A 21,021-nucleotide genomic window follows, 5' to 3' on the forward strand; every position below is an offset into this window, starting at 1 on the left:
GGCTAAGGATGGTGATGTCCAATTTAATTGTTTGAGGTTGAGATGTTAGTACCCGTTCTATAGCTTTGTCTATGAGGAGGTTGTGTACCAATATAAGTCCATCTCATGGTCTTACTTTAGTTTCAACTAAGTATTGATCATGCATAGCTAGCCTCTTTAAGGCATGTTTAGAGCTATTGTCTAAACGTATTAGTGAGTTTATTACAGTTGAGTTAGATTCGAGTAGTCATTTAGTTCATGCCTGTCCATGAACCTTTATCTCGTGCTTGAGGTATTACATTCATGTTAGACAAGTATATGACCTGATGACAAGAGTTGGTGTTTAGGTCTTATGAAGGTAAGTTGAAAGAGTGATTGTCAGTTGCTTGGCAACTAGTAATTGTTTGTAGACTTTGTCAAGGACTGTTTGACACTTGCTTCACTCGATGAAGATTTAGCAGTGATGGGTTTGCTTTACCGGATGGTGTTATGGAGGATCGTGTCATTAGATTTACATGGGTTTTCCATATTGGCCTATCGACTCTACCTTTATCGATATCATTTGGTTGTGTTTAGTTCGTAGTGTTGGATTTCATTGAGTCTTGAACGTGGTGAATCACTCCTTGATGATGTATTATCTGTGACTGAGTATTGTTAGGGGATTGGTCTCGGATACTGAGTAAAGTATCTTTGACCTTGGTTAGCTTAGTTGCTAGGGAGTTTAGAGTGGTGATTCACTTGTGCTTTCTTTTAGCTTGTTATAGTGTTGATGGCATTGAAGTGATGCCTTGTCGTTGACATTGTTGATATTGAGATTCAAGTGAAATGAGATGTCTTTCCTTAAAATTGATATTGAATTTCATTAGTCTTGAAGAAGATAGTGTTAATGATTTGGCTAAAGCTTTGTGTTATTGGCATTCATGCATTTATTAGTTAACAACTATATTGACGTTCAAATGAACTGAGTGGCAAGTTGAGTTAGTTGTGTCTCGACGAGATTATTTAGTAGAGGTTGAGCTTTGAGCTTTTCCTTGAAAAGCGATTTAGTCATAAACTATACTAACTCTACAAGCGGAAGAGTTAGTGATTGATATTGAAATGTTTGAATCCTTGTTGGATTTGAGTTGGGATATATTGATCATTGGTGATTCTTTTTGTACTTACTATGAAGTAAGTTACGTCTTGCTATAGATGGTTTCATGGAGGATCGTTTGATGATCACTTGTTGAGCATAACTTCGTTGTGTTTGGCTTTTGGATTGATGCAATTATGCTCTTCATTAGCTTTGCATTATGAAGTTTAGCTTGTGGATATGTTTAGGAGGATATTATGGGTTATACTATAATTTCTTCTTTAGCATTGAAATTAGTTCATGCGAAACTTGTGATCATTGTTAAGCAAAACTTGGCTATAAGCTTCTTCAAACTTTTGGTTCTTTGGGTTTTATGCTCATTGTTCCATTTGTTATAAGTTGTTGGGGAAGGCATTTTAGCTCTTAGCTTCGATGTTGAAGTTAGTATTTTGCATTTAGCAATCATTGGTGATGATTGACTATCATCTAGGATAATTGATTATCCTTGTCAAAGGTTTTTCTTGATTATTATTGATATAAAATGGTTGCCATTCTTTAGGATGGTGGATTCTTTCTTCGATGATGATTATGCATCTTTCTATTGATAGGATGATTGATGATCTTTCATGATGGTTAGTTGTTCTCTTTGATGGCTTATGGCTTTTTGCAATACCACATGTTCTTTGTGGTTTGTTTTGAATTGGTCTCTTGGGTTTGAGACATCGATAGGATGTTGCTGACACTTGCTTAAGTAACTCTGGTTCCTTGGTATTGTTGACCGGGATTTATTCAGATTGACTTGTGCAATGGTTAGTATGACTAAGTGTTTGTTGGTCTTACCACATTCATTCTGTTTTGTTGATTGTTGCTTGAGTTAGTTTTGATAGATTAAGATGTAATTTCCTTCGGGTGATACATTCGCAAGCACTGTGCTTGTCGGTTAAGGATACTTTATGTTCTTTGAGTTATCTTTGGTAAGTTGTTTAGCATACTATCTACAATCTTTGGTAGTTAAGTTTTCTCATTGAGTGTACTTGATGATATACTTGCTATTGAATTTTGTTGGATGGTGAATCCTATGTTTTCCAATGATAGTGATTTTGGTGGTTCCTATCCTATAATACTGGTTTATCGAATGATAACTTACTTAGAATACTTTTATGTTCTACTCTAAGGTATATTCACTGATAATTAAATCTCTAAGATATCATTGTCTATGACTTTGATATAGTCCATATATTGATCTTTGAGTTTGGGCCAATATAGGCAGACTGGCTTCGGCACTTCATGTGCATGGTGAAATCTCTAGTCATGGGGTAGCTACTGTCGACTGGTCATGTAACCCGCCTCTTTGTCAATGTTCCTTATTCCGTTCAAAAGGAGTGACCATGTAAACAACTCTAACTGCTTGCTTACAGTAGTCTATCTAAACCTTACTGATGGGTTTGGTTTCTTTGCTCATGAGGGTTGGGGCCTCTGGCTTCTTTCTCTATATCCTTGCGGGTAGGGGCGTATCACACTTTTGTAGCTGGGTTTAGGGTTTAGGGTGGTTGACTCTTTCCTTACTACCACGACGGCAGGAGGTCGGTATTGCTGGACCTTTTATCAGCCCCTCTTGTTCAAGTGTTAGTAAACTGGACTTTGTATCTGTACTTGGCCGGATGAGCATAAGGACAGAATTCCTAAGTGTTTATTTTGCCAAGCATACTTGGCATAGGTTTTTAATTCTTTTTTGCTCTGTTTTGCACTGGCTTGACAAGAACCCTCGCATATTGAGATTAGTCCCTCAATATTGCTGGATGATAACTTACCATGTCTGCCAAACACCTCTCTATCATGCCCTTTGTGTTAGTCTCAATTTGGTCCTAAATGCTATTTATAGAAAGTGTCTAGATTTGCTCATTTAGCATATCTGTGGAATGTAGAGATTATTCTAAACACAATGGTATTCGTCCCGTGTCCAAATTCGCAATCTAGGGACATTCCATATTTAGTAAATTTCAAGCTTATCCCAGAGACTAACTCTTGGTACTAAGGGATGCTTGGGGTGAAAGCCCAAAGGGTGTGTTCCTTAGGGGGGGGGGGGCGGCTATGGAGGATGTCCAAATGTATAGTAAGGATAGTGGGTAAGTCGGGCATGGTTGACCAACTTGAGATATAGTCTAGCTCCCGCTTGTGTGCCTGTCCTTGTTTTATGTCTAGCTTAGGTCTAAGCCCAAGATCCATACTATGCTAGCTGGTGGAATACCCATGTCCTCGTGTTATGCCATTGGTATGCTAAAATAACGCCCAGACTCTGTTTAGCTCTGTTTTGCGTGCTGGTCTTGGCATTGGGATGCTGGATACTCTAGAACTATTCCAAGTCGCTCTATGCCCCTATCCCTTTGCTCCTTGGGCTATACACATGGGAGTTGCTCCGTGGTTTGGTTCCTTTGCTCCTTAGCTTCATGCTTGGGAGTTTGGCACCGTTCCTTCATTTAATGACCCTGGTTCCACACCACTATCCTATAAACACGTGGCATGTGACATGTGGCATATGACATGTGGCACATGGAGGGTTTAGGATAAAGGGTAAAATCCATGTCCACTATACATGCCATCAATGAGGCTAGAATATACTATTTTCTTCCATGGGATAGAGAGGCTGGTAAAGATATAGTATATATTGCACACCTAATACAAGAAGGGATATAAAGGAGTTTAGTTAACTACCTCAAAGATGTTTGTAGATAGAAACTATGAAAAACTCATTTGCAACTCTAAAACATATTCAAAAGATAGTCCTCAAGGATTTTATTGTAAGCACCCTACTCAATCTAGGCTACAAAAAGACTCAATTGGACAAAGCTAGCTTGCAAGAGTTATTACGATGTGTGCAACTTGCAACTAGCCTTAGGAGGTAGGAAAATAATATTACATACTTTTCAATAATACCTCTCTTATATTTTATTTTATTTAGGATAAAATCTTGAATGTGTGAATCTCTAGAGAGGAAGCTACAGTAAAAACTTGACTCTATCCTTGAACTAAAACGAACCTATCCTTTTAAGTTTATCCACAGAAGTTTATTTCGAGATCAAGTCATTAATGAGTAAAAGCACTTCTTTGTCTTCAAAATATCTACCATAAGCCCCACCTTTGGTGTAGATCTTGTCTTTTAAATGGATATGTCTAGGGTAAGTGACTTTGGTAATGTATGGGTACATTTTGACTCTATGGAGAAGGTATTAAATTGGACAATCATGGGAGCTTATATATAATTCAAGGTAATTATTTTTTGTCACTATCTTAAAATGGTTTTAAGCATTACTTTTTTCATAGGCTACGTTCCAACTTAACAATTGCAATAGCAAAGTTTAAAGTACAAGACTAGATGGCTTAAGAAATATTTTGGAAGTCCTTCTCTGACATTATATTAAAGCAAACTAGTAAACCTACCAACTTTCACAATTTCATGGCAAATGGGGATAGGGTTAATTGGAATGGTGTCTGTGCAGTTTTTGGGAATGGTTAACCTCTAGAAGGTCATAAAAGGACTTATGAAATCCATTGGGCTCAAAGCCTAAACCAATACTACTATTTTATCAAGTTAAACTTCTAATTAGCATTTAAGGAGTTGTGCAAATAATGGTAGGCTGCATTTAAAAAAAACCATGATGTAAAAGCAAATGAGATTTAAATGTGGTAGCATGAAGATGGCCATATGGATGTAAATTGTCTATCACAATTTAAATCATGGTTAGAGTGGTGGGAAGTTAAGATGTTCCAATAGGGATATCACTCTTTTCATGTTATTTTCTCTTTTTTTTCTCTCTCTTTTTATTACCTTTTGATTTTTTTTTTTATTAGGACCAACCACTTGAGGATCTTATATACACCTCAACTATGAATATCTCTGAGAGTAAGCATTGGAGTTGGCATTCCTTTAAGGCAGGGAAAGGGAATATGAGTTAATATGAAATATGTTTATCAAATTTTATATGTGCTATAGAGTAGTTTTCAAAAGCCTTAGCATTTGAGAAAGGAAGATATATGGGAATATAATCTTTGGTTGAGATGTTACATAATTAAATGAAGAAGAAAGTGATTCCACCAGCATAAACAGTGGCAACTACAATGGAGGAAATGGTCCGTAGCACATCTATAAAGTACACTCTCTGAGCTTCTATTGGTGATATAAAGACCGCCGACTCAAAGCATTGTTTTTCCTTTGCCAATGAAGATGTTGGCACGGACCTTGGAGTGAAAAGTTTTCATAATTTTAATTTTACTCCAAAACACCACCCCCAGATTGAACCACCTCAAGTGGCAAATGAAAAAAGTGCATCACAATAAGTTAAAATAACTTACTATAGCGTGGAGTTGAAGCAATGAGCAATTCACCACATGCTAGCAAAATTCAATATAAAGTGTGTGGGGATGCTTCTAAAGGGAAAATGCTAAACTTGGATCCATAGTAACAAATTTACTTTTGTTCCAGCCCCATATTTTCTTAGGAAACAAAAACAAGTCAGATTTTCAAGATGGTGTTGGTTGTATTGCTACAATACTAATGCCAACCATATGAAGCGGCTTGAAGACACTATAGTGACAAAATTTGATATTACACTTAAAGAATGGCCAATTGCTAGTGGGGTTACACTCACATCACATGAGATTGAAAACCTTGATAAATTTGGCTTCAGTCTTAAGAAGAAGAAAGTTGAAGATATGAGTGATAGAATTATAACTATTCCTATAAAGATGCACAGAAAACTTGCAAGAAAAGGTAAAGTAGTTAAATTTTTTAATACATTTCCAAGCAGCAGTAGAGTAAAATAAACTTAGTTCAATCGCTTGAGTGTGAGGTTCTCTCTATGAAGTGCATTATTATACTAACAAAGGAGTACATTGTGAAAATAGAAAGTGGAAAATATACAATTGTCATTCAAGACCTTCCTTCTTCCACATGTCTAGACTTTAAAAACCATGAGGAATATAAGAAGGCATATGCTCCTTGCAAATATATGTACTATATCTTCATCAATATTTTACACTAAGATCCTAAAGTGGATATTCATATACACTAAACAATCCTTACTATTGCTAAATTATAGAAGACTTTTGGAGCTAACTAGATTTTCCAAAACTATTGATATTTATTCTTTATCAATAATATAAATTTATTATACTTTATATAATTAATGAAAAATCATACTTTTCATTTAATATACTTGCGAGCAATATTGCCCATAATACTCGTATGTCTATATTTCTATCTTTACCATTTCAAAAAATATTTCATGATAATCTTTTGGGTGTGTGATGTTGTAATATGTTGCAAGAGCATATATACTATCATACTGATCATTGCCATTGTTTCCACTAAAAGCCAGAAAACATATAAGGCATTTTTTGAAAATCATGAAATTGTAGTTTTTTAAAACAAATAAAAATGTATTCTAGAGAAGAACCAAATTTTTATTTTATATGTAATAAATTGACATCAATAGTTGTTGTTTTTTTCTTTCCAAATGGTTATATAGCCTTACATAGAATTTTATTTCAAATTTAATAATTTTAAAATTCGACAAACTTGACATTTACTAGCTAGAAAGCACATAGTATAGATTTACAAAAGTGACAAGAATAATTTTTTTGCAAACATCTTATTTTATGTTTTAACAAACATCTTTATTATGACATATAGTTAATATTTAAATTGTTAGAACAAGAAGTGTCCTTTAGAACATTTTTATCTATATAATATATAGAAAGTTATGAAATTATTAAGTTCACCATAACCTTAATATTTTAAACTTTATAATGTTTATATTAAATTACAATTAAAAATTGAGCCTAACTCACGAGCTCAAATCTTTAGCTCATGAGCTCAAGAATGGTCTACACTCAAATCAAACACTAGAGCATCTACAAGATAGCTTGAGATATGAAAATCCAATACTAGTGAGTGAACAAAAAGCTAAGGATCATGGTGGATACTAGTGCCTAGTTTGCTACTTTAATTTTGGCTCGTCCTACTGTGTTTTTGTAACCATGTATAGGAATATCCCTGGATTAAGTAATGTACTATATATTATAGAAAACCAATCAAGATACACCTAGATTAAATAATAGACTATATATTAACAAGCTCAAAAATTTCATCAAATTTCTTTATTTATCTTAAACCATTACTTACTTTTCATGCTTAATTCGTCTAGCCACGATGATAATACTCTTGACAATAGTTTACAGAAAAGAGTAAGACAAGCAAAATGTTCTTCACATGATATATTTTATTAAGAATTTCAGGTAATAATCACGATATTTCATTTAATAATTATGGGGCTGGTTTTCCTTTATCAGGCTCCGGCAGTGGTTTATCACCTGGATTTGGAAGTGGAAGTCGATCTTCTGGTTTTGGAAGTGATACCTCCTTTCCAGGCTCTGGCAATGGCTTGGCATGGCCTGGATTTGGAAGTGGTTTCTCTTTGCCAGGCTCCGGCAATGGCTTGGCATCATCTGGATTTGGAAGTGGCTTCTCCTTGCCAGGCTCTGGCAATGGCTTGGCATCGTCTGGATTTGGAAGTGGCTTCTCCTTCCCAGGCTCTGGCAATGGCTGATCTTCTGGGTTTGGAAGTGGCTCCGCCTTGCCAGGTTCAGGCAATGGCTGATCTTCTGGGTTTGGAGGTGGCTCTGCCTTGCCAGGCTCAGTCACTGGTCCGTATGAAGGCGGCTGCTCTTCTCCAGGCTCTGGAAGTGGATCCTCTGGAAGATACAATTGTCAAACTTAATGAACCAAGAGATGTAAGATCATACAATTTACCTTCCAGGCGCCTTCCTCCAGTGGCAAGAGCCGCATTCACGCCCAGCAAGAACACAAGGAGCACCACTATCATCTTCATCGCTCTATAAAGGATAGAGTGATCCACATTTATATAGCAAGGGAAAATGGATCCTCACATGCACAAAAGAAAGAAAAGTTGGCCTGGCCTGCGTGTTGTATGTGACAAGGTGGCCCTACACTGCACGTTGTTCCTACAGGATTAGGGCGTATCTGGCAACTTCACCTATTACGTGGCTAATGACTTGGCAATGTACGGTCAGATAAGCATATTCGCTCTAGGGCTTATAGCTACGGCCATGGCTGCCAGGGATGGGAATGCGGAGAGCTCGATCGAGAGGTCTGTTTAGCGCGCCACACTGGGATCGATATCTAGGTGGAAGATAGCTCTAGAATTTCTCAATTATGGAGGAGGGTAGCAGGGATTTAAAGAAGAAGCTCCTGATCCACGAGGATGAGAGCGGCCTGGAGCTTAGCCTGGGATTATCTCTGGGAGGAGGAGGAGGAGGGGGATCGTCGCTGGAGAAGAAATCGTCGTCATTGGCAGTAGCAGCAGCAGCAGCTACAGTGACTGGAGATGGGGATTCTTCCGCGCATGAAGAGGAATGGATCTCTAGGACCAATAATCACAGCAGCCAGGAGCTGTGGCTGAGAAAGGCGATGATCCAGCAGCAACAGCAGCAGCAATCCCAGCAACAGTCCCGGCTGCGAGAGTTCCTCGCCGCTACTGCTACTCCCTCGTCATCTTCTCCGGACGTTTCCTCCCAGCAGCAGCAGCAACAGATCGCCGCGGCGCACGTAGCCGCCGCTGCCTGGAGGCAAATGAATCACGTCGATCCAGCCGCGAAGTTCATGAGCTCCAGCGGCATGCCTCTCTCGATGGGCGATCTAGCGAAGTTCCTGGCGGCTGCAAAGTCGACGTCTTCTTCGTCGGCTCTTGCTGGCCACCAGCCCCAGCAGCAGCAGCAGCAGCAACAGGCCCAGCCTCGCGAAGACGACGAGGAGCTTGATTCCGTGGAGCAGCAAAGAAAGTTTTTCCAGCACCAGGAGGCGCGGAAGAAGCGAAAGATGCTCATCGACGAGCAGAAGCAAAACAAAAAGGCCAAGGACGACGACAAACCCGGTAAGAAGAACGTAGAAAACGCAGAGCGCTTTCGATTTTCTGATCTCCTCCCTTGGTTCCAGATGGAGCCGAGAATGCCGCTGGCGGCCTCTCACACATGCAGCGCGCCACCTCGCTGGGAACTTTCCAAAACCAAGCCGGCCCTTCCGCCATGGCCGCGCTCGCCACCCAACTTATGCGGAGAACGATCTCGGACTCCTCCCTCGTCGCGCAAGCACAAGCATCGTCCAGAGACGACGGCAATCCCGCTGCTGCTGCTGCTGCTGCTGCTCAGGCCGATCCAGCGACAGAAGCTACTGCGAGAGCTCTGGATCCAAACGCCACCGCCGACGAGACGAAGCAGCTCCTGGGGATGTGGCAGCTTGGCACCACAGTGGACATGCCAGCGGCGGAGAGCATAGATCCGGAGCTGAGCAGCCTCCGGCCGGGGACGGTGGCGGGGCAAATCGGAGGGACGGGCTCGTCACCCGATCTGCCGTGGGTGTCGGCCTCGGGGCCCGGCGGCAAGGCCATCAGCGGGGTCGCGTACAAGCTGTTCCAGGGGCAGTATAAGATCGTGTGCTCTTGCCACGGGCTCCATATGTCCCCCAGCGATTTTGTCAAGCACGCTGAGAGCCCGGACGCTTCATCTGCCAATGGCGGCGGCGTCAAGGGCCTCGGAGATTCCATGCCCGTGCTCAGCCAAGTGACTCCCGCATAAAAAGTAACCATGACACGAAAAAAATCGACATATATTTTTCTGCTTATATTGACCTTCACAAAAGCATCAACATCGTACTTTGATCGTGTGCTCTTTAACATCGCAGATATTACAAGTTCACATCAAAGTGAACTTGGAGATCAGATTAGATGTTACTCGCAACCACTCTTCTGGAAGAGGGAGAAACTGGGAATAAATTTGTTATTTTTCTCACCTACCAGTTTTTGGTGGAGCTGCTGACTTGAAATGTCACGTGACTTTTCTGTTTAAAATAGACATTTAAAAAAGCTTTCTTTTTTCTTTTCTAAATACTTTTAGAAAAGTTGTATATACACTTGATTGAAGTAACTCGCGGGCGGGCTCAAAATCTGTTCTTCCCCGACTTGTAGGGACAGTCGTGCCTGCTGTTGATTGAAATCTCTCTCACCTCCACTAGATTAATCACTTTTTCGGGCCGCGATTTCTTCTCGACTCGATGGTCACTGTTCGCTACCTCTTCGCTGGCTGCTGCCCACTTGTCAATCGTCCCGGGGGGACATCTCATCCAGCGAATCCGCCGAGGAAGCAGCCGAGGAGGACGAAGACGAGGTGGAATAGTCACTGCTCGAGCCCGAGTAAAAGTCGTCCTCCTCGGACTCGTCGTCGTGCACCAGCATGTCCCACAGAAAATCCCGCCGGGATCGTCTATCGCTGGCCATGACCACTTCCTCCCACACTTGCGAGCTCCTCCCCCGGTAGAGCTCCAGCACCGAGGACGCGTCCGGGTTGAGCAGTGCCAAGTCCCTCACGGTCTCGAACCCCGCCTCGTTCAGCCTCTTGAGCTTGCCAGGCCCGTCTTTCACCCCGATCAGCTCCGGCAAGCCACCCATCCTGCTCGTCGAGTAGATCCTCGCGTTGTCCACCGCGTCGCAGTACCTCTCCAGCGACGCCGCGAACATCTTGTGCGATCTCAGCTGCGCGGGGATGGGCACGAAGCGATTGGTGATAATCGCCCTCCTGATCCCGCGGACCACCGCCAGTAGCGCGTCGCAAGTCACCCCGACGAGAACGATCCGATAAGCCGGCCTCTCCTCCTCGCACAGCTTCCCTGAAGCACCGGTTTTTGTTTTTCTCTCAGCCACCTTAGTTGATAGTGGAACCCGTGACGAGAATGTACCTAGAAACTCGTCCACCACCTTCTGCTGCTCGCCATCGCTGTTATTTTGGAGCTCCTGATCCTCCTCCAATGAGGCCAGGAACTCGTCCTCGATGCTCGTCTCCTCCGCCTCCACGGGCTCCCAGTACCGCTCCACCAGAACCCCGTTCTCGTCCAGCCTATACCCGGGTCCCAGGCGGTACCGCCGCCGGTGGACGTCCCGGGCCATGGCGATGGTCTGCATCACGAAAGGCTCCCACGACATTGTCCCGTCGAAGATCACGTCCCTCCCTTCGTTGAGAGCCGAGACGAGCAGCGACGAGGCGGCCCGAGTGGAGGAGTCGTGGACGAGCTGGGAGGCCATGCTCACGTCGCCCGAGCCAGAGCTTAGCGAGCGGTAGAGCACATCAGCCTCCTTGAACGCGTCGGCCTCCACCACCACGGCGTCATGACGCACGATACTCTCCGTGGCGTGGAGAAGCTCCTTGACTACGGTGCTCTTGCCCGCTCCCATTCCACCACCAACGAGCATCAGCACTGGGCTCCTCCTTTGCCTCTTGAATTCTCCTCCAAGCTCATGATCACAGTCGGGCAACTCCCTTGCTTCCAAATGCTTGATGGTTTTCATCGCCTTGATCGTCTCCACCAGCGTCGCGAAAGCCCGCTTCGCCTTGAGCGTTTGCATGGCTCGCTGGAACCGATGCTTTCTCGTCGCGGCCATGACAATGCTTCTCAAGTTCCTCTGCCCGCTTCGGACTTGATCCAGCAAGTGGGCCGAGTGTTGCCAGTGGAAGGAGAAGTAGGAGATCATGCACGAATCCAGCTCCTTGACGAGCTCGTCAAAGACCATCTGCGAGGAGCTCGGGTCTTTAAGTCTCTTGGAGAGGAATGCCGCGATGTTCTCCAGACTACCGTCGCTGGGGCTCTTGTCCCCGTTGAGATACTCCATGGCGACCTTGGCCAGCGCCTTGGCCACGGGGGAGTTCTTGCTCAGTCCAATCTGCCTGGCCACGTAATTCCCATAGAGCTCAATGGTCTTGGCGAGGCCGCCGCTAGTGAGGCCAATGTGAGCGATCAGAGCCTCGAGATCGCCGGAATCCGGCCGGGCCGCCAGGATCTCTCGGCTCTGCTGGGAATTTTGGTGGAAACTTTGACTTTGATGCTGCTGCACTTGCTCTTGGTTCCTGTGGATTTGCAAAACCAAAGCAAACGCACCTGTTACCGTGAACGACCCCAGGTGCTCTCTCATCATCGCATGAGGCGGATGATAGAGCTTGGCGCTCGAAATATCCGCCCTGGGAGCCAGCCTGATCGATCGATCGCCGTTTCTTGGAAGAAAAGGAAAGATCCGAGGCTAGTCTCCCCCGTTACTGTCGCGGATTGGAGACAGCGCAGAATCTACACGAAACAGCGAAGAAGAGAATCCCTCTGCCGCATGGAAGCCCCCAAATCCCTAACGGGCGCCAAGAGACCAGAGAAAAGCCCTATATAAAAAGAGACGCCCATTCCGTACGTTTTATTTTACGCGCTCGCGTACATGCTGACCAGTGACTCCAGAGAGGCGTTCTACTGTTTCGAACTCGCGACCTCCGTTGGCCCCGGACGGCCGTCGATCCCTTCCCGCGATCAGGAGGCACCGTCCCCACGATTCTCACAACGTTGGATTTTTATCTTCTCCTTCCTCTGTGGGTTCTCTTTCGTGACGACGGCGATGGAGAAGGCAGTGCTTTTCCAGACCCAACTGGAGGATGTGATGGGAGATTTTGGCTACAAGAAGCCATTGCTCTGGGCCACGTCGATTCTCACTGGAATTCTCATGTCCACGCTTGTAAGTCAAACGTAAAAACCATAAAAAAGACGAAGGAACTTACCATGGATCGGTCGACTTGTCGAGCAGGCATTCGAGTCGATGCAGGCTTACGGCCCGGTTCTCTTCCCAAATGCGTACACCAAGCTCTCGGACAAGGACAGGGTCGAGTGGAACAACAGGTATTCCAAGTCAATTCGGTCTGCTCGTAGTATTTAAAGTTTTGTAGGCGGGTTTATGTGAGTCGCGTCACTACATGTCAAAAACGTGGTCAGAGAACGCATAGAAAAGAAAAAAAGCTATGGATGTGAATCAGTTCACCTGTGAAGAAGATGGAGAAATCGCGGTTTGACCATAATGCAGGGCAATCTCTTTCACGCACGCCGTCGTCGCGACATTGGTGGCCGGATATCTTTTCTTCGTCTCGGACCTGTTTAGAGAAGAGGTGGCGTATGGACCTGTTGTGTTCCGGAGCACCATCTTCACCCAGTTCTTCCTCGGGGTTCGGTACTTTATGTTGGAAAAATCTTCCATCGATCATACTGTTCTTCCAGGTCTCAAATGGATACTTTATCACGGACATGGCGATGTTGCTGAAATATTATCCGAACCTGGGAGAGATTGAGTTTGTGAGTGTACACAAAACTGAAAAAAAACAATGAAAAAAACTCACCGGTCATACGTAACAGGTTGTTCATCACGCTGTCTCCATTATCTCGCTCTTCCTGGCAGTGCATAGCGGATATGCACACATATATCTATACACGGTACTCCTGTCCGAGAGCACGACGCCTTTTATAAACATTCGATGGTACACAAGAAATCGAATTCATGCAAGCACGACCAAAGAGATAAGTTAACAAAAAAAAGACAAACGTGGATGCAACAGGTACCTGGCAGCGGCGGACATGAAGAAAACTCGAGCTTATACAATCAATGGCATTGCACTCTTCGTGAGTTGGCTGGTAAGTTTGTCTTCCTCCTGCTACAAACAAGAAAAAAAAGTTTTGAACTTATTACTTCTGTAAGACAGATCGCTCGAATTGTCCTCTTTGTTTACCTCTTTGCTCACATGTACTGGCACTATGACGAGGTATTTCGTGTTGCTTCGAAATTCCTGCATTGAAAGCTCGAACTTCCTTGCAGGTGATTGAAATAGATACCATCGGATACTATTTCATGTTTTTCTCGACGTCTGTATTTGCTATGATGAACCTGTACTGGTTTGAGAAGATTGCCAGAGGCTTGATCAAAGTATTAAAGTCCAAGGAAACTTGAACACTGTAAACTAAAGAGAGCGCTTTCAAAGAGAAAACAAATCCATATACAAACGAAAATTCCAAACATTAGCCTGATGAAACATTAAATTTCAATACCGTCGTGTCTTCCATTCGTAGCAATAGGCTTGGCAGCTTTCTCGGCTTTCCTCCTCTTCCAGTGTACCATCCAAGTAGCGACCTCCAGAAGCAAAGAGATGACCGCGAGGACCACAAGTATACCGGTGTATGCACGACGCCACTTGTTGTGCGGTTCCAGAATATCGAGGCCTTTATAGATGTTAACGATCGCGAGGAGCAACGTCAGGTAGCCAATAGTGCGATGATAGACTTTCCAGTATGGACGTGCTTTGTGATCGAGCCCTGGCCTCAATATCAGCGACAAAACCTGAGTGATCATAGAAAAGTAATGCTCTACATCTTCAAACTGTGGAAAGCAATGAGAACTACCTGGAGCGTCCCGAAAACAAATAAAGTTATCCCGATGTTCCTATGCTTGTGATAAACTACACCGACGGAGTAGCTTCCGAGCCTAAGCCCGATAGCCCAGCCAATAACACCAAGAATGTAGCCAATAACCTGAAACGGAACGTGGAGAAAAAACCATGCGCTGTCATGGAAAGGTCGCAAGTATCTAGCAAACATGGCACCGAGCGGGAGTAAAATCCCCCAGCCAATAGCATTGATAAGTCCATGAGCCTGCAAATAAAAAACTTTAGTCGAGCATGAAACAAAAAGAGAAGAGAATACATACCTCCTTAAGCTTCTGATGCAGAGGACGTGACGATAAAAGTGCTCCGGAGGTGATATCAAAAACACCTCTACCGTTCAAGTCATTCGTGCCGAGCGCGTGTTGCTGGGGACTAAAGTTGATGACACTGGATCCCCGGTTCCATACGTGGTTGAGCCTCGTCTGATTTGGCCTGAGCTGGATCAAGGCGTAGAGCCTCATGTTTCGCTCTTGAATCACCACTGCCCGATCCAGGACGACGAGATCGATCGGGCTGCACGTAAGTGGCCTCAGCGCCTGGGTCTCTTCCGTCAACTTGTAGTCGAGCAAGTTACTCCCGTTTCCAGCTTGGAAGGCGACCAAAGCGTTGGTCCCGATCATCACTGGCCTGGCTCCAAAGTTTATGCCCCAGCCGACCCATCCGGAGGAAGAGGGCGCCACTCCGGAGAAAACCACGGCTAGCGTGTTTCCAGAAGCGTTGTACGACCACGCGAGAGAGGCCTGCTGTGACGGAAGATTGACGCACGTCGCAAAGGTCATGGAGGTCCTGTTGCTGAAAGTGAGAGACCTGGAGCACGACTGGGCCATTGAGGTGATGGCCAAGCACTCAAGAAATAATAAAATCGCCACCGCGCCTTCGCTAGACCTTTTCCATGGATCTGGCATCGTTCCTACACGAGAAAGAAAGAAGAGATTATCAGCTGCGAAGAAACCCTATACCCCGCCAGGGCAATCCGATCGACGCAGCTAGAGAACGCGCTCCTGGCACAAGAACGGAGCTCTAGAGCACCGGATTACCCGCATTTTGATAGATTCGAGCGATTGGCGCAAGAACTCACCCGGAAATGGAGGCGTTGAGCGCGCAAAAATTCGATGCGCCGCGGCAAGATCCGGCGCCGTAACGCAGCGCCTCGCGCTCACGCAAGATTCGTGAGGGAAACGCCCTTGAGCCGCCGCCTGGGAGATGCCAGGATTTGGGTTCTTCCCTTCCCGAAAGAGCGGGAGACCAAAGTTCTCTTCGTGTACGTAATAAAAAAATTTCGCTCGCGGTCCCACCGTACAACTAAGCTAGAAGTGGGACCAATCTGGAGCGTGAGCTTACATCACACGTGGAGGGATCTGGAGCGTCGGCCATCGCATTCAAGTTATTGACTTTGGTGCTTCTAGTTGCTGATTCTATCATAACATGGCCTTGTGGCGTGGAATAATCTGGAGCTAAAGTTGAGTATAGTTGACTACGTTGACTTGGTGATGGAAGGCGTTGTTGCTTGAGCCGGGAAACAACAGGGGTGGAGTTGGAGTTGGAGTTCTCGAGATGAAATCCTGGACGACTTGGTTTTGAGGAAATGCCAGAGCCTGGTGTTGATGCTGGAAATCTTGCTCCAAAGTACTAGGGATTGGCCTCTCCTCCAAAGCGCTCGACGGCAGCGCCACTCCAGTGCTGGAACCCACTGCTGACATATCAGGCTGCGAGCTCGGATCGATCAGCATGCTTCCAAATTGCCATGATCCTCCTCCGCTAGCCGATCGATTCCCAGGGAACATCACGCTTTGCTGCTGCTTGTTCCGCATCATCTCCAAGGAAAGGCTCAAGATTTGCGATGCCGAGCTCTCCTGACCGCCGGAGAGCAGCGCCTGGACAAAAGGGTCACTGCTGGTGCTCGCTGCGAGCCTCCTCACACTCAAATTGTCGTGCTGGTCATCCATCCCAATCTCCGGGAGAGACGCCAGTATATCCTCCTCCACCGTGCTCCCATTGCCCGTCCTTCTCGACTCACTCTTAATCACGCTCGTCCTGCTGTACGCTTTCGCCTTCTTTTTGTAAATTCGGCATAGCACCCAGTCGTCCAGCTGAAAAAAATGGAAGTCAAACATAGTCAAAGCCAGTCAACATCTAGTCAGCGGCTTTCAAACCCGCAGTGATCCTCGCTTCCTGGCGAAGAGAGCCTTGTTGTTTGGATCCACGAGACGGTACTCGTGCATTATCCAGTTGGATTTGACGCCCTTTGGAGCTCGTCCTTTGTAAAAGACGAGCGCCTTCTTCACTCCAATCTTCCTGCCGTCGGCGGAGCTGTGGATCATCTTGTCCGTGCCAGTGGCTTTCCAGTAGCCTGACGCGGCCGCCCTGTTGGGACGAACTCCATTGGGGTACTTTCGGTCCCTGGGGCTGAAGAAATACCACTCCTTTTCTCCAAAGCTTGCCTGCTGGGGAAGCTCCCACGGATCAAACTTGTACAAGTCCACCTCGGTGACGATGGGAAGCGGCTTGAAGCTGTGCGACGCGAGCTTCCTGGAGAGGTAGTGGACGACGAGCTCCTCGTCCGTGGGGTGGAATCGAAATCCCGGCGGCAATTGCAGGTGATTGGAGGAGCCGGAAGCTTGATCGGAGCTTAGATGCTGCTGTTGCTGCTGGTTTTGCTCTCCAGTGCTGCAGTGCTGATCCAGGTCCATTGCGTTCGAGATTGTAGAATTTGAGGAAATCCACGCACTAAAATCCAAGGCCAGTACTACGCACTAGAAGTTTCGCCATGCCCGATCAGGAGATACACCCTGCTGAAGAGACAGACAAAGTGTCCTCAAACTTACCCAAACAAGTCACGAAAAAAAGCCCACACTGCGTACGTAGATTCCATCGCATATCCCACTTCCAGGCGTCCGCGTGCCTAGTTTCAAATCCCCTTCCATGGCCCCATTTTCTCAATAACACAACACACAAACATACAAAAAAGTGCTATGAAGCGACAGCTTCTTTTGTATCGCGACAAATCACACCATCACACCGCCACCCATGCCCATGGAATATATTCCATGGATCATTGTGATGGATGGATAGTATGGTTTTTGATAGATGTATCATAGCCGTCATGTAATGAGGGCCGGGGTGGCGTACGGAGGTGGGCTTCTTGTCCTTGTGGCCCAGAAGGTTTGATCGATTCGTCACAGCATTTGGAAGAGGCGTGGCATGCCGTACAAGAAAGAGAGCACACACTTATCACTCCCAAGTTTAGGGCAGAGAATATTTAGTTAAGTTATTCATTTCAGCTGAACCCTAGAAATTTCCAGAGCGCTTTCAAACAACACTAGAAGTTAGTCAGTGGAGACTTTCCTCCTCGAGGGCGGAGGAGCAACGAGCTTGCTGGATCCATCGGCGGTGGCGCCGCCCCTGCGAGCTCTCCGCGAGTTCTCATACTCAAACTTGAGAACGTTTTGAATGTGGCCGCTGTCCTTGATGTAGAAGGCGCGAGCGATCCTCGTCTCCTCAATCACTGGGAAGAGCGGCACCATCAATCTGTAAACCACGAAGTACCACAAGCTGCCCATCACCAGGCCAGCTCCGGCCCCGGCGAAAACCTGTGACACTGTGTGGTAGCCGAGGTAGATCCTCGAGTACATTGTGAGCACCGCGAAAGGCCACGGGAGTAGCACCACCATCGCCCTTCTCAGCGAGCCGTGGAAGGACCATCTGAACAGCGCCGACAAGCTGATGAATGTGGAGAAGAAGGACATGTACTGCGAGTGACTGGAAGGCCAACCGTGGGAGTCGCACATCTCGAGCAGCTCGCAAGTCAGTGGCCTGGCCTGCTTCACCTCCTCCTTGATCTTCTCGTTGCAAAACTCGGACATGATGAGCCCGGCGGCGAAGAACATCGCCAGGAGCTCTCTCCGGAAGATGAAGTGGGAGACGAATCCCGCTGAGATGAGAATGGGCAGTAGCGAGGCCCACGCCATTAGATGCCCAATATCGTCGCCAACCTCGTACCTGACATGGGTCACTGAGACTGCCTTGAGAGACGCCATTGCCGTAGCTTGGTCTATCCAAACAAGCCCTCTCCTTCGCCCTCCAAAAGTTGTGAGACCTAGAAACAGAGCGAAGAAGATATAAGGCTTTAGAAAACTTTGCAAGGAATTGACCACTTATTGCTCCCGGGAAGTTTAGATATGCGTTGCTGCTCTGGCCTTACCACGAGATCCTTTTGCCACGCGGAGTGAACTGTGGCAGCTTCCAAGCTCAACGTGTGTCCTCAAATTAAACTTAAATGATCACTGTAGGCCTAAGGTTCCATCGCTTTCATTTGGAAATGTAATGCATCGAAAGACTCGGCAGTGAGAGCAAAGCATAGCTCCAACCTGTGCGTCGATTCATCGCTCATTAAAAGAGGGCAAAATTCTATTCTCGCACTTACAGCTTTGCAGGAAGGGCAGCGGCGGTAGAATCGGCTCTTCCTCACTTGGACGTTCGTCTTCTGGCCATTGCAGAAGCTACAGATCGTCCAGCCGCGGCCGTCGCAAGCATCGCAAGGAAGATTCACCTGTGGGAGGACCTGATTCTGGAAATTTCGGGCGAGAAAGCAAGGAGATGTGGAGAAATTCCAGCGCGCATACCTGTGGCGATGAGGCGCCGGCGGCAGCGGCTGCTCTAGGAGATCGAAATCTTCTTCTGGGGATGGAATCCTCGTCAGCGGCGGGAGAGCGCCATAGCCAGGACTTCACAAGCGATGCCATTTTTCCTTTCTTAGCAACCACCCAATATAGAAACTAGTTTAGGGCTTCGCTAGGGTTTAGGGCTTGATGAGAAAATGCGAGGACTAGCGCTGTGGAAGCGATTGCAGGGGGCGCGGGCGATTTCCACGCGATCGATCCTGCTCGATGAGGCGCCGGGGGCGAGCGATCTAGCTGCGGTCGAGAAAGGTGAGCGTTTCTATGCATGTTGCGCCGGAAATTCTGGAATATTGATTGAAAGAATGGATCCAGCGTCTGCCAAGCTCAAACGGAAGAAGCCAAAGAAGCTGCTGAAGTTTGGCCTGGATGAATCCAACGCGGGAGAATTGCAACGCGTTCATAGTGCACGCAGAGAGATTGATAAGTGGCTCGAGCATCCAACGTTCTTCAATATGATAGCAAGTAAGCTACATTCTTCGATTTTTATGTTTTCGCTCGAGTTTCTGATTCTAAATTCTCTTGCAGAGGATGATGTTTCACTGAGGCCGGACGAAAAGAAGGAAAAACCACGATCGACTCCAATAGGCAAAGGCCCTGTTCTAACGTGGGAGACTTGCATAGTTTTTCCATACGATGGCACTTCATGGCATCCTCTCAATCGCAAGGTGAAGTTAAAAGTCCGTGTCAGCGACTTTCGTCTCAAGCCAATGCAACGGAGGCGCCTACTTGACTTGGTCGATCGCCGATACGAGCCAGCATTTGACGAGCTCACCATCACTTGTGACAGGTATGTTTCTGATCTACGAGTTCTCGGTTTTCTGTTTTCCTGAAACCTGTTTTCGCGATGCAGGTTTGAGAAACGCGAAGACAATCGCAAAGAGGCTCTGAGGCTTTTGTATGCTCTTTTGGAAGAAGCTACAAATCCAATCGCGGCAGTTTTAGCGAATAGCGGGGGACCTGGAGAAACGGAAGGGGAAGATGCCTCATCGGATCAATCAAAAGAAGAGACCAGCCCGAATGATCCTGCCTAGATACTCGACAAATGGTGGGTGTCTCCAGCGTGATATACCTTAAACATCACCATTGAATCATTCGCTTTCATTGCAGCTCCGGACACCATCAATATCACGGTCGCAGTTTTGTGGACGTGGCCTGAGACTTCGATTTGCGTGTCAAAAAGAGTGGTATGTATATTGCAAGTTGTCTCCAGGGAGGATACTCGAAATGTATTTTTTTGGAAACTGACTCGGTCAAGCATTTCTGCGTTGCATGATTGGGGCGTGGTGTGTCTCAGCCTTTTGTTGTCAAATCCTGGCTTTTTCAGAGGGCTCTGCATGTGATGACCTGAGTAGAAATGCGATTCTGTGCGGCTGGGTGTTTCTTGCTGGTCAAGGTCGTGTTTGAAAGGTTAATGCAGGAGCTACGCTTTGCGATCATGTTAATCACCTCCCTTGGAATCACGATGGGAACTTGAGAAGAAGTTGCTTCTCACTAATCCAGTAGAAACTTCGTGGGTCTGAAGTTCACGGAAGACTGGTCGACTTTCTTCCGTTAGTCAAGCCAGGTAATGTGAGAAACGTCCTTTTTTGTTTCACTCTTCTTTTCTTTTTTTCTGCTGCTGCTACCTTATCTCCTCGACTGCTATCTTGTGCAGCACCAGCACGCCGTCTAAGTGGACAAAGAGCTGTTTCATACAACACTGACGCAGAGCTATATCGGAGCTAGATCGGTTAAAGTGCGTGAAGGCGACTGGCTTCCAGAGGACCAAATGCTTTGCACCATTCGTTTGCTGGTGTTGCTGATCCAGCCAGTCTCCAGGTACTTAGTTTTGCGCGCTGCTTCTCGCCGTGGCCTTTGAACAGGTGAAGAGACGAAGAAAATTCCACGCTCGGCTCTCTCAGGTACTTCACGCTTTTGTGCCATGACAGGATA

At 46.0% G+C, this 21,021-nt stretch overlaps 8 protein-coding genes and 1 long non-coding RNA gene across 13 annotated transcripts; 3 read left to right on the plus strand and 6 right to left on the minus strand.

Annotated features, from left to right (window-relative positions):
* Window positions 1-7,309: 7,309 nt before the first annotated feature.
* LOC9655796 (protein TsetseEP) lies at window positions 7,310-7,959 on the minus strand. The gene is made up of 2 exons (XM_002960815.2): window positions 7,860-7,959; window positions 7,310-7,801 (listed from the first exon to the last, which is right to left on the minus strand). The coding sequence occupies exons 1-2, from the start codon at window positions 7,936-7,938 to the stop codon at window positions 7,374-7,376; spliced, it is 507 nt and encodes a 168-aa protein (XP_002960861.1). The 5' UTR covers window positions 7,939-7,959; the 3' UTR covers window positions 7,310-7,373.
* Window positions 7,960-8,167: 208 nt separating this feature from the next.
* LOC9655797 (AFP homolog 2) lies at window positions 8,168-9,793 on the plus strand. Its single transcript, XM_002960145.2, has 2 exons — window positions 8,168-9,000; window positions 9,063-9,793. The coding sequence occupies exons 1-2, from the start codon at window positions 8,283-8,285 to the stop codon at window positions 9,698-9,700; spliced, it is 1,356 nt and encodes a 451-aa protein (XP_002960191.1). The 5' UTR covers window positions 8,168-8,282; the 3' UTR covers window positions 9,701-9,793.
* Window positions 9,794-9,978: 185 nt separating this feature from the next.
* LOC9662922 lies at window positions 9,979-12,277 on the minus strand. Its single transcript, XM_024670726.1, has 2 exons — window positions 10,857-12,277; window positions 9,979-10,787 (listed from the first exon to the last, which is right to left on the minus strand). The coding sequence occupies exons 1-2, from the start codon at window positions 12,085-12,087 to the stop codon at window positions 10,219-10,221; spliced, it is 1,800 nt and encodes a 599-aa protein (XP_024526494.1). The 5' UTR covers window positions 12,088-12,277; the 3' UTR covers window positions 9,979-10,218.
* A 27-nt stretch (window positions 12,278-12,304) lies between these two features.
* LOC112344990 lies at window positions 12,305-13,785 on the minus strand. Of its 2 annotated transcripts, none has more exons than XR_002991920.1 (6): window positions 13,703-13,785; window positions 13,536-13,624; window positions 13,316-13,434; window positions 12,964-13,253; window positions 12,707-12,894; window positions 12,305-12,640 (listed from the first exon to the last, which is right to left on the minus strand). It is a non-coding gene; the product is annotated as an uncharacterized LOC112344990 (long non-coding RNA). The 2 variants fall into 2 exon arrangements; XR_002991921.1 differs by having other exon boundaries at window positions 13,536-13,627; window positions 13,703-13,784.
* Window positions 12,890-13,788, plus strand: LOC9655798 (transmembrane protein 56). The gene is made up of 4 exons (XM_024670751.1): window positions 12,890-13,271; window positions 13,332-13,453; window positions 13,532-13,607; window positions 13,676-13,788. The coding sequence occupies exons 1-4, from the start codon at window positions 12,975-12,977 to the stop codon at window positions 13,766-13,768; spliced, it is 588 nt and encodes a 195-aa protein (XP_024526519.1). The 5' UTR covers window positions 12,890-12,974; the 3' UTR covers window positions 13,769-13,788.
* A 136-nt stretch (window positions 13,789-13,924) lies between these two features.
* Window positions 13,925-15,784, minus strand: LOC9662923 (cytochrome b561 and DOMON domain-containing protein At5g35735). The gene is made up of 5 exons (XM_002960817.2): window positions 15,752-15,784; window positions 15,489-15,663; window positions 14,674-15,320; window positions 14,370-14,618; window positions 13,925-14,307 (listed from the first exon to the last, which is right to left on the minus strand). The coding sequence occupies exons 1-5, from the start codon at window positions 15,782-15,784 to the stop codon at window positions 14,005-14,007; spliced, it is 1,407 nt and encodes a 468-aa protein (XP_002960863.2). The 3' UTR covers window positions 13,925-14,004.
* LOC9655799 (NAC domain-containing protein 72) lies at window positions 15,782-17,152 on the minus strand. Its single transcript, XM_002960818.2, has 2 exons — window positions 16,564-17,152; window positions 15,782-16,500 (listed from the first exon to the last, which is right to left on the minus strand). Exons 1-2 carry the CDS (start codon window positions 17,098-17,100, stop codon window positions 15,865-15,867), a joined length of 1,173 nt encoding a protein of 390 aa, XP_002960864.2. The 5' UTR covers window positions 17,101-17,152; the 3' UTR covers window positions 15,782-15,864.
* Window positions 17,153-17,652: 500 nt separating this feature from the next.
* LOC9662924 (lipid phosphate phosphatase gamma) lies at window positions 17,653-18,950 on the minus strand. 4 transcript variants are annotated; one of them, XM_024672015.1, is made up of 2 exons: window positions 18,834-18,950; window positions 17,653-18,777 (listed from the first exon to the last, which is right to left on the minus strand). In XM_024672015.1, exon 2 carries the CDS (start codon window positions 18,445-18,447, stop codon window positions 17,737-17,739), a length of 711 nt encoding a protein of 236 aa, XP_024527783.1. In that variant the 5' UTR covers window positions 18,448-18,777; window positions 18,834-18,950; the 3' UTR covers window positions 17,653-17,736. The 4 variants fall into 4 exon arrangements, with proteins under 4 accessions (XP_024527783.1, XP_002960865.2, XP_024527787.1 ...); XM_002960819.2 differs by lacking the exon at window positions 18,834-18,950 and having other exon boundaries at window positions 17,653-18,506; window positions 18,612-18,728; XM_024672019.1 differs by lacking the exon at window positions 18,834-18,950 and having other exon boundaries at window positions 17,653-18,506; window positions 18,562-18,695.
* Window positions 18,951-19,158: 208 nt separating this feature from the next.
* LOC9662925 lies at window positions 19,159-20,362 on the plus strand. The gene is made up of 5 exons (XM_002960147.2): window positions 19,159-19,338; window positions 19,402-19,551; window positions 19,615-19,876; window positions 19,940-20,134; window positions 20,197-20,362. The coding sequence occupies exons 1-4, from the start codon at window positions 19,227-19,229 to the stop codon at window positions 20,118-20,120; spliced, it is 705 nt and encodes a 234-aa protein (XP_002960193.2). The 5' UTR covers window positions 19,159-19,226; the 3' UTR covers window positions 20,121-20,134; window positions 20,197-20,362.
* Window positions 20,363-21,021: the final 659 nt, after the last annotated feature.

This window comes from Selaginella moellendorffii, unplaced genomic scaffold, assembly GCF_000143415.4.
Source record: "Selaginella moellendorffii unplaced genomic scaffold, v1.0 SELMOscaffold_0, whole genome shotgun sequence".
Lineage (NCBI taxonomy): Eukaryota > Viridiplantae > Streptophyta > Lycopodiopsida > Selaginellales > Selaginellaceae > Selaginella > Selaginella moellendorffii.

Excerpts from the sequence above, each read along its gene's own strand:
- LOC9655796 (XM_002960815.2), bottom strand. The coding sequence starts at position 7,938 with ATGAAGATGATAGTGGTGCTCCTTGTGTTCTTGCTGGGCGTGAATGCG. Across the intron at positions 7,802-7,859 it reads TGGAGGAAGGCGCCTGGAAG|AGGATCCACTTCCAGAGCCT; the intron begins GTAAATTGTATG and ends TGTATCTTCCAG.
- LOC9662925 (XM_002960147.2), top strand. The coding sequence starts at position 19,227 with ATGCGAGGACTAGCGCTGTGGAAGCGATTGCAGGGGGCGCGGGCGATT. Across the intron at positions 19,552-19,614 it reads GTTCTTCAATATGATAGCAA|AGGATGATGTTTCACTGAGG; the intron begins GTAAGCTACATT and ends ATTCTCTTGCAG. Across the intron at positions 19,877-19,939 it reads CTCACCATCACTTGTGACAG|GTTTGAGAAACGCGAAGACA; the intron begins GTATGTTTCTGA and ends TTCGCGATGCAG.
- LOC9655797 (XM_002960145.2), top strand. The coding sequence starts at position 8,283 with ATGGAGGAGGGTAGCAGGGATTTAAAGAAGAAGCTCCTGATCCACGAG. Across the intron at positions 9,001-9,062 it reads CAAGGACGACGACAAACCCG|ATGGAGCCGAGAATGCCGCT; the intron begins GTAAGAAGAACG and ends CCTTGGTTCCAG.
- LOC9655798 (XM_024670751.1), top strand. The coding sequence starts at position 12,975 with ATGGAGAAATCGCGGTTTGACCATAATGCAGGGCAATCTCTTTCACGC. Across the intron at positions 13,272-13,331 it reads ACCTGGGAGAGATTGAGTTT|GTTGTTCATCACGCTGTCTC; the intron begins GTGAGTGTACAC and ends CATACGTAACAG. Across the intron at positions 13,608-13,675 it reads CACTCTTCGTGAGTTGGCTG|ATCGCTCGAATTGTCCTCTT; the intron begins GTAAGTTTGTCT and ends TCTGTAAGACAG.
- LOC9662922 (XM_024670726.1), bottom strand. The coding sequence starts at position 12,087 with ATGATGAGAGAGCACCTGGGGTCGTTCACGGTAACAGGTGCGTTTGCT. Across the intron at positions 10,788-10,856 it reads GGTGGTGGACGAGTTTCTAG|GGAAGCTGTGCGAGGAGGAG; the intron begins GTACATTCTCGT and ends CCGGTGCTTCAG.
- LOC9662924 (XM_024672015.1), bottom strand. The coding sequence starts at position 18,447 with ATGGCGTCTCTCAAGGCAGTCTCAGTGACCCATGTCAGGTACGAGGTT.
- LOC9662923 (XM_002960817.2), bottom strand. The coding sequence starts at position 15,784 with ATGGCCGACGCTCCAGATCCCTCCACGTGTGAT. Across the intron at positions 15,664-15,751 it reads CAGATCCCTCCACGTGTGAT|AACTTTGGTCTCCCGCTCTT; the intron begins GTAAGCTCACGC and ends GTACACGAAGAG. Across the intron at positions 14,619-14,673 it reads TGCATCAGAAGCTTAAGGAG|GCTCATGGACTTATCAATGC; the intron begins GTATGTATTCTC and ends TTTTATTTGCAG.
- LOC9655799 (XM_002960818.2), bottom strand. The coding sequence starts at position 17,100 with ATGGACCTGGATCAGCACTGCAGCACTGGAGAGCAAAACCAGCAGCAA. Across the intron at positions 16,501-16,563 it reads GGAAGCGAGGATCACTGCGG|CTGGACGACTGGGTGCTATG; the intron begins GTTTGAAAGCCG and ends CATTTTTTTCAG.